The 9,830-nt window shown below is 34.1% G+C and overlaps 2 protein-coding genes across 3 annotated transcripts; both read left to right on the top strand.

The window, feature by feature from the left end:
* Positions 1 to 519: 519 nt before the first annotated feature.
* Positions 520 to 4,142, top strand: LOC112025777 (B3 domain-containing protein REM16). The gene is made up of 5 exons (XM_024058467.2): positions 520 to 659; positions 822 to 950; positions 2,510 to 3,047; positions 3,259 to 3,437; positions 3,656 to 4,142. The coding sequence occupies exons 2-5, from the start codon at positions 840 to 842 to the stop codon at positions 4,004 to 4,006; spliced, it is 1,179 nt and encodes a 392-aa protein (XP_023914235.2). The 5' UTR covers positions 520 to 659; positions 822 to 839; the 3' UTR covers positions 4,007 to 4,142.
* A 1,110-nt stretch (positions 4,143 to 5,252) lies between these two features.
* On the top strand, positions 5,253 to 8,295 carry LOC112025769 (B3 domain-containing protein REM16). Of its 2 annotated transcripts, none has more exons than XM_065762376.1 (5): positions 5,253 to 5,500; positions 5,644 to 5,773; positions 6,588 to 7,146; positions 7,307 to 7,485; positions 7,726 to 8,295. In XM_065762376.1, exons 2-5 carry the CDS (start codon positions 5,663 to 5,665, stop codon positions 8,053 to 8,055), a joined length of 1,179 nt encoding a protein of 392 aa, XP_065618448.1. In that variant the 5' UTR covers positions 5,253 to 5,500; positions 5,644 to 5,662; the 3' UTR covers positions 8,056 to 8,295. The 2 variants fall into 2 exon arrangements, with proteins under 2 accessions (XP_065618448.1, XP_023914222.2); XM_024058454.2 differs by having other exon boundaries at positions 5,256 to 5,500; positions 6,588 to 7,125.
* The last annotated feature ends 1,535 nt before the right edge of the window (positions 8,296 to 9,830 follow it).

The following is a 9,830-nucleotide window of genomic DNA, read 5'->3' as shown; positions in this document are numbered from 1 at the left end:
TCCAACAGTAGCCTCGGGTAGAGTTTAGTCTTTTCACATAGATAATGGAGATTTGTGTCAGTTTCACCCTCTGTCCTTTTTTTACTTGGGTCCTGTTAACGTGTAATGTGTGGACTTAGTGAACACATAATTATTTATTTTTAAAAAATTTATAAAAAATTAAAAAATTATAAAGCCAGTAAATTATTTTTTTATTTTTTATAAAAGTTTATTAAAATGTTTACTATATTCACTTTTTTTTATAAAATTTTTTTAAAATAATTTATTAATGGTCCGTTATGTGCCCTAGGGCAGGTAATTAAATTTTTTATTTTTAAAAATATTTTTTAAAGAATTAAAAAAATATTATTATTTTTTTAATTTTAAATTTTTTTTTTGAAAAATAAAAATTAATGTGTATCTTAAAGACACACATTAGTAAAATTCATTTATTAATGTATGTCCTGATGGTAAATATCAGTAAAAATCTATTTTTACTTTTACTGCCCGTCAAAGTTTCATATCGTCATTTTACTATTCAAGTCTTGCACTGTACATGGTTCCCTGCAGCTGCCTCGGATATCTCTCTGATCAATTAAGGATTCTCCCTTTTGTCTCTCTCTCTGTACTTGTAAAGTTGGTTCCTTCCACTTGTTGCAAAACAGTCTTCAATTTTTGAGGTAGTTGTTGCTTCTATCTGCTCAGTAAAAATTGCTTTTGTTCTTTAGTGGGTCTAATCTTCTTTCAATATCAAGCGCAACTTTGTGTTTAAAAGTGTTGTCTTTGGTTTATTTACTGTTAAATCTTACTTTTGTCTTCTTTCATTGATTTTTTGACTTCAGAACCGTTGTTCAGTGGAAATGGGAGATGCATGCAAAGATTGGAGCAAATGGGCAGAGGACATTTATTGGACCCATTTCCAAACCTTTCACTTCTATCAGTTTCTCCTCAGTGGTTTTGATCGCCGGCTTGTAAGTTTAAGGACTCTCTTTTTCCTTTTAGGATCTATTGAATTTCATGTTTATGAGAAGTTTGAAAACACTAAAAGGTGGTAGCTTTGCATGGTCGTTAAAAAAGTTCTTGAACATGCCTTTTAGAATGTTTAAAAGCTCAAAAATTCCTGTTTATTTTAGCTAAATAACCTCTTTATTTTTATTTTTATTTTTAGCATTTTCACTTTTCAAAATACTCATTTTATATTATTTATTTTACACCACATTTTATTAAAATATCAAATTTTGTTGATTTTTTAAAATATTTATCTTTTTTCACATGCCGCAATCCATTCTCTTCTTTCATCCTCAAATTAAATGCAAAATAAACAGGATTAGTATAAATTTACACTATTAGTAAACTATGCATTTTTACACAACTTTGCATGGCCACATAAGTGATTTTGCGGTCTGCTAAAATGTGATACCTTTTTTATTAGAATGCAAAATGTCCTTTCTTTTACATGGAAGAAGCGGAAGCTTTGGGTTTCTCTGCTTCTTCTTACATGTTCTTGTGGAGTAAGAGAAAACTATATTGGTAGCATTTTGTTTAGATGTGTTGTGTAAATTTATATTTTTGAGAAGAAAAAAAGGGGAGGGGGTGCTTGAAATCCAAGAATTTCAGACCAAGGCAACTAATAATGGAAATGTTGCACAATTTTTTTTAATAAAAAAAAATCATGAAATTTACATTACAATTTCATAAGAAAAGAAAAAACTTATGACTTTTAGTGTTCATCCCCTTTTTAAATGTACTTTGGTAACTCCTGGCAACTGAAGTTGATCTCATTCGAAGTTAGAACTATATTAGTATTTTCTGTCACAGAACCACTCCATTTGCTTAGGAAATGGACAAAGGCCAATTCATGGTGAAGATTTTCTTTCACAAAATCCTAAGGTGCATGTGGCAGTATATCATTTAAAATCAGTTATCATTCGAATGCAAATCTTCAGTCCCACTTTTTGTGTATCACTTTATACTCCACGGGTCACAACTTATCACATGGTCTTTTTTCTTTCTTTATAAACAAACCAAAGTTTAAAATGGCAAAAAAAAAAAAAAAAAAAAAATCAAATATATGGCATTTTGTGATTGGTGGAGCATAACAATAAGTGGGACAAAGGATTTTTGCCATTCTTTCAGAAAATGGATCAGCCAGATGATACTTTAAATGATGTGGCCAGTGGCATTATAGGATTGTGAAAGAAAAAAAACTAAAAAAGTTATTTTGTGAACTGGTCACTCTCTATTAGTCTATTTCATAAAGAGAGAATCCTAATTCAAAACTAAGGGGGTTTGTTCCCATTGATGGTGAACATGTTGTCAAGGAGTATTGATTTACATTTTAGTGAATAGTGAGTGACGATGCTATTCTTTGCTTTGATAGATGGATTTTGTAGAGGTTATATCTTGCTGTGAATGTTTGTCATTTTGGTCAATTATAAGATGTAGCTTTTTGTTCTTGCAACACTTGACCCCTCTCTTGCATCTTTGTCCTCAATTGTCTAGTTTGCTCATGTTTGCGTTGACATTGCAGGTCATCCCCAAAACATTTTCTGACAATTTGAAAAAGAAGCTGCCTCAAAGTGCAACTCTTAAAGGTCCTAGTGGTTTAACATGGGATGTAGAATTGACGACTAATGATGATACAATGTTCTTTAACCATGGTTGGCAAAAATTTGTGAAGGATCATTCTTTGGAAGAGACTGATTTGTTGGTCTTTAGGTACAATGGTTGGTCACAGTTTGACGTTTTAATCTTCGATGGAAAGAACTTGTGTGAGAAGGGGGCTTCGTATTTTGTCAGAAAATGTGGGCAAACTGAACATGACAACAGATGCTCGACTAAGAAAAGATTAAGGGAAGGTTCTATGGATGATGTTCACACCCCTTTGGATGTTGATGCTGGATGCACCTCACCAGTGAACTCTATGGGTGATGACAGTGTCACAGTGCCTTCTGAACAATTTATCAACTCCCTGGTTGCTAATAAAAGGACCCGACAGAGTGCTAGGCATGTTGGGAGCAAGAAACCTGCTACTAATGGAGAGGGAGTGAAGTCCAATCCAAGTGATGGTAACCTTCTTAACATATGATCTTAATATTATTTATTTATTTATTTATTTATTTTTTTTTTAAGAAGGAATTACTCCTCTAGGTTTTACCATTTTTCTTAGCTGCATATGGCTATTATAGTACCTTGCCAGTTGCCATTCTAGAAACACAGAATCATGTAATCCAAGGATATACTGGTTTGATTGAAATATTTCATTTATGAATGATTCAGATGCTGCAGATTCACCCACCAACAAGAATGGGGCCCAAGTCCAGCAATTTGCGTCAAATAGAAGGCCAGTAACTGAAGATGAGATCAAGAGTGCCTTGGTTTTGGCCCAAGCAGCATCAAGTGATGACACTTTTCAAGTAGTTATGCGACCCACACATGTATACAAGAGACACTTTTTGGTAAATGATCTCTATCACCAGCTTTGATTGTATAATGAATCTTTTCTATATGTTTAATTTTGTCCCCTTTTATATTGCTTCTACATTATCAGCTTCTAAACAGACTCACTTAAAATGGATGTACTTGTTGGTGATTGAATTCCTGTCTTGGATTTAAATGAACCTTCTTTTAATTATTTTCCCTCCTATTAATTGTGCTTGTTTTATTGCTTGATCAGTGGATCCCTGCCGAATGGGTGATGAATCATCCCTTAAAGGAAAACCAAGAAATCTATCTACGTTTTAACGAGGGTACATGGCAGGCCAAATATTTTTATAATCGAGGTCGGGGTAACGGAGGCATTACTAGTGGGTGGAAACATTTTGTTCTAGACAACAACCTGGAGGAATTTGATGTCTGCCTGTTCAAGCCTGCTGATCGAATGGACGGCTCTTTTGTCCTGGATGTTAGCATTTTCCGGGTTGTTCAAGAAATTGCTCCTCTGACTGTTTTGACTCCACCAAAAAGGGGTAGACCAAAATCAATCAAGAGCACCAAACCACAAGCTTGTGATACATATAAGATGTGATACCTTGATGTGGTCTAGAATATCATACATTTTGAGCATGAAAGAGGGTTCTGCTACCTATGGACTGTTTATGTAATATATTTGCCTTTGAATTCTCAAATTAGGTTTGTTGCCATAGTAATTGAGGTTGCTTCAAGTGAACTTTAATGGTGATTTTGTTCATGTGTTTAGTGAAGGCTTGGGCTATCTTTGTTAGTTTATATGTTTAAGTCGTGTGGTAATATAATTTTCTTTCCTTGATGCCAATTTCTAGCACTATTTGAAACAAAAAGTTTGGAGCACAAATTTTTTATAATTTTGCTTTAACCAACCTAGATGGGATGTTGTGATTGGATAATAAGAGTATTCACATTTAGAAATGGAAAAAGGAAAAAAAAATTTCATTACTTTTACAATTATTTTAACAATATATCATACAATCTATTTTCTATTTTGTAATTAGCACTATAGTCACTGTCTGGGAGATAATAGAGGAGAGAGATTATATATATATATATATATATAACAGGCTATAGTAGACATTTATTTTTAGTGTTAGAACACCGTTGTTCTAGTAACATTTATATTTTTTGGAAATATGTATGGGTGAAAAAGTATATAAAAATACGTGTAATATTTTTTAAAAATTGAAAACTGTTGATTAGAATGCCATACCAAACGACCCTTTAAGCATTAGAGATTGGTAATGTTGTTTAAATACCTCTACCAAACACTCCTAGGTGTTTACAGTAAAATGCAAAAATAATTAAAAACACAAATAAAATATTAATGTCTTTTTATTATTTATTTATTTTTTATGGAAAATATAATACGGATGTAATTCCTTTAAAAGTAATAATGTTTATAGTAGTTATTATTAGAAGAAGAAAAAAATTGTTTACAGTGAGGTCAAGCAAAAAAGTGATATTTGAAACACAATATATCATTTTATGAAAAAAAAAATGGTAAATAATTTGTGCCCTTCCCAATTGAAAGATTTTCTTTTATCACTTTTTTTATTAATTTTTTTTATGCACTTCTTTTATCACTTAGTTATTCCGATTTCCGAAACCCAATTAATGCAAGAGATGGACATATATATCTAATATATTCCATGCATCCTATGCAATAATGCATGAAATACCTTGTCTAGCTACAGAAACAAGAAAGGAGTTTTGAGTAACTTGGAACATTGGTCTCACGCAATCCAAACAATTTTAACACCCTCCTAAAAGTAAGTACTAAAGTACTGTATCATACAATTGTTGGAGGCCAGGTGTGCTGCAACTCTAGCCTCGGGGAGAGGCTAGTCTTAACTTTTTTTTCATAGAAATTGGAGATTTGTGTCAGTGACCTTTGTCGTTTTGCACTCATACCCTCATGGTTCAATTATTTACTGTTCCAGTCTTGCTCTGCACCTGGTTCAACTACTCCTTTACTCTCTTTCTCTCTCTCTGTTACTTACACTTCTTGTAAAAAAATTCTCTTCAATTTTTGAGGTGGGTGTTGCTTCTGGTAAGTAAATTGCTGGACTTCTAAAAGTGGGTCTAATCTTCTTTCAATGTCTGGAGCTTTTTGTGTTTAAAAGTGTTATCTTTGGTTTATTTTTATAGTTATAATTATAAGTCTTACTTTTTATCTTTGATTTTTTACTCCAGAGCCATTCGTTTAGTGGAAATGGGAGAAACATGCAAAGATTGGAGCAAATGGGCAGAGGACATCTATTGGACCCATTTCCAAACAATTCACTTCTCTCAGTATCTCCTCGGTGATTATGATCGCCAGCTTGTAAGTTTTTTAAGCTGGTCTTTTACCTATTCGGATCAATGAAATTTTGTGAATTGTGAGAACACTAAAGGTGGTAGCTTTGCTTGGTCTTTAAAAAGGTTGTTGAACGTGCTTTTTAGAATGTAAAATGTCCTTTCTTTTACATTGAAGAATGGGAAGCTTTGGGGTTCCTCTGCTTGGTGGCTCTTTGTTTAGATGTATTGTGTTTTTAAGGTAGAAGCATATTAGTATTTTCTGTCACAGAACCTCTGTATTTGCTTATGAAATGGACAAAAGCTAATCCATAGTGAAGATTTTCTTTTCACAAAATACTAGGGCGCACGTGGGGTTACATTATTTAAAATCAGTTACTAAAATGAAATTTAAATTGATGTGGCTTGTAGGATTTACAAAAGATACGATCTTCATAGTGTCAAGGAGTCCTAAATTCAGAAAGAGAATCCTAAATCAGAATGAATTTGTTTCCATTTTAGAGAACATGGTGTCAAGGAGTCCTGAGTTACTTTTTCTTTTTTTGAATAGAAGTCTTGAGTTAGTTTTCACTGAATAGTGATGATGCAATTATTTGCTTCAATTAATGAATTTTTGTTGAGGTCATATCTTGCTGGGAATGTTTGACATTTTGGTCAGTTAGTACAGCTAGGTTCTGGTATGAATTTTTGTTGAGGTCATATCTTGCTGGGAATGTTTGACATTTTGGTCAGTTAGTACAGCTAGGTTCTGGTTTGTTGTTCTTGCAACACTTTGCCCCTTTCTTGCATTTTTGTCCTCAATTGTCTACTCTAGTTTGCCTATGTTTGTATTGACAATGCAGGCCATTCCCAAAAAATTTGTTGACAATTTGAAAAAGAAGCTGCCTCAAAGTGTGACTCTTAAAGGTCCTAGTGGTTTAACATGGGATGTAGAGTTGAAGACTATTGGTGATACATTGTTCTTTAACCATGGTTGGCAAGAATTTGTCAAGGATCATTCTTTGGAAGAGACTGATTTATTGGTCTTTAGGTACAATGGTTGGTCACAGTTTGATGTTTTAATCTTTGATGGAAAGAACTTGTGTGAGAAGGGGGCTTCATATTTTGTCAGAAAATGTGGGCCAACTGAACATGACAATGGATGCTTGACTAAGAAAAAAATTAGGGAAGGTTCTATCGATGATGTTCATACCCCTTTGGATGATGGTGTTAGATGCCCTTCACCTTTGAACTATGTAAGTGATGACAGTGCCACAGTGCCTTCAGAACAATATATCATCTCTCTGGTCGGTAGTAAAAGGACTCGCCGGAGTGCTAAAAGTGTTGGGAGGAAGGAACCTGCTACTTGTGGAGAGGGAATGAAGTCCACTGCAAGTGATGGTAAACCTCTTAACACATATGGTACTACACTTATCTATTTTTGATACAGAATTGCTTTGTAGGCCCCTTCCACCATTTTTTAGCTGCATGTGTCTATTGTAGTACCGTGCTAGAAACAAAGAATCATGTGGTTCAAGGATATACTGGTTTGATAGAAGTATTTCGTTTATGAATAATTCAGATGCGGAATGTTCACCCATCATTAAGAATGGGGCACAAGGCCAGCAATATGTGTCAAATAGAAGGCTTGTAACTGAAGATGAGATCAAGGATGCCTTGCTTTTGGCCCAAGCAGCATCAAGCGATGATACCTACCTTGCTGTTATGCGGCCCACGCATGTATACAAGAAATTCTTTCTGGTAAATGTTCTCTATTGCAAACTTTCATCATATAGCTAATCCCGTTAATGTGTTTACTTCTGTCCTTTTTTCTTGTATTGCTTCTACATTATCAGCATAATATTGAGCAACATTATCACTTAAAATTGATATAGTTGTTGCTATTTGAAAATCTTTCTTGGTGTTCAATGAACATTTAAAAAAAAGGGAAAAAAAAAAAGTTTCTACATTTTAATTGTGCTTGTGTTATTGCGAGATTAGTACATCCCTTTAGAATGGGCGGCAAATCATCTTTCACTGGAAAACCAAGAAATCTATCTGCGTTTTAATAATGATACATGGCGAGCCAGATATAACCATAATCAAGCTCGTGGTTATGGAGGGATTACCAGTGGGTGGAAGCATTTTGTTATAGACAACAACCTTGAAGAACTTGATGTCTGCCTGTTCAAGCCTGCTGGTCAAATGGATGGCTCGACTATCCTGGATGTTAGCATTTTCCGGGTTGTCCAAGAAATTAGCCCTCGGACTTTATTGACTCCGCCACGAAAAAGGGGTAGAAGAAACTCAATCAAGAGCACTGAAGCATAAGCATGTAATTCATACAATATGTGCAACCGGCAAAATGGTTCTGCTACCTGTGGACTGCACTTTATAGATGTAACATATTTAGCCTTTTGTTGCCAGACTACTTACTGTTATCGTGGATGCTTCAAGGGAACTTTAGTAATTAGTAGTTTAGCGACCCTTGTTTGTAAATATGATCTGCGGAATGCGCTACAACTCCTCTCTAACTATATAATTTTGCTTTGTGGTTGCCACTTGCTCTCATTCTTTGAAACAATGGGCCAACTTTATTTATTTATTTATTTTTAAGTCTTTCTTCGTAATTGCTGTGGTATGAAAAAAAAATATATATATTCACATGATGCCCGGAAAAACGTATTTACTGTGTAAAATTTGTAGGGTAAATAATGTATGAAAGTATTTTTTTTTTTTTTAAAGTTTTATGTAATAGAACATATAATTTGGTTTGCATTCAACAATAATATATATATATATATATATGAAAAATGTAATTTAATAAAAAGATTTAAAATGCATAATTATAATATTGTTTTATATAAATTAATGGAGAAGATGTTATTAAAAAAGTTTTTAAAAAATAACATAATCGGTTGACTAATTTGAACATATCCAAGAATATTAAAAAAATTGTACATTACATTTCTTGTTTGGTTTGGTTTGGTGTGGTGGTAGTTGCGGTGGTGGCGTGGAAGAGAGAAAGTGATGTTGGCCGGTTTGATACGAGAGAGAGAGAGAGAGAGAGAGAGCTAAATATATATATATATATATAGAGTATTGGTTGTAATGTAAAAAATAAGAATTGAGATGTAGTGTAAATTGTAAAATGGTATTGTAAAATAAATAAAGTATTAAAATGAGTATTTTAGAAGACACCTCTTAGAGATCTAATGATTAAAAAAACGCAGTTAAAGAAATGTTATGTCCACAACATTTTCATGATAAATTTTAAGTGACAAGTTGTTACTTGTTATTAATAAGAAAAAAAAAACAATTTCAGTGATGAGTTTAAATTTGAAGTTGTGGGGACAAAGAATTTGGCAACCCCGGCCGATTTCATAATGAACCTAAGGCCCACGCCAAGGAGGAAGGAATGATTGAGGACGAACAAAGAAAGCCCAAATTGCCGAGAAACATCGCCGAGGATGATCTTGTCCTCGGTCAACCAAGATCATAGAAGGGAAGAACGACATACCATCAAAAACAGCCTCTCAGAGCATTCCAAAAAGAAGGACGAGTATGATGGACCAGTCATGGGAGTATGGTAGAGGAACAATCCAAGGAGAAACTATCATCTCCGCATTAAATACCCACAACTAACGTTCTGGCCGCATTAATGAGAAAATGACCCCTGAATAGTGCTACCTCAGTTATCGTAACTCACAGAACGCTAGAGAGGGCGTTCGATGGGACAGACACTCAAGTATAGGCTTGGATGATCAACAAGTGGAAAGTCAAGATCGTTTAAAGAGGACTATATAATAAGAGCAATCCACCATATAAAGAGGGCAGGAGAGCGATCTCAAGAACTCTTGCAACCATTGCCATCCAATATACACAAAAGTAGAGCTTCTCGGACTGGGCCGAGAACAAGCTTTCTTCGATAAACTTAACCCATTTCTATTTGATCAACATAAAAAACCGTTTTAACTGTTATCCATGCACTAAAACCTAGCTCTATGACCCATTCTCTACAAATTCGTTGTGCTGGGTCCACTGGGCCTAGATTTCTTCGATAAACTTAACCCATTTCTGTTTGATCAATATAAAAACTTGTTTTA

Source organism: Quercus suber, unplaced genomic scaffold (assembly GCF_002906115.3).
Source record: "Quercus suber isolate HL8 unplaced genomic scaffold, Cork oak 2.0 scaffold_455, whole genome shotgun sequence".
Lineage (NCBI taxonomy): Eukaryota > Viridiplantae > Streptophyta > Magnoliopsida > Fagales > Fagaceae > Quercus > Quercus suber.
Note: the sequence above shows the minus strand (reverse complement) of the source record. Positions and strands in the feature narration are given on the sequence as shown.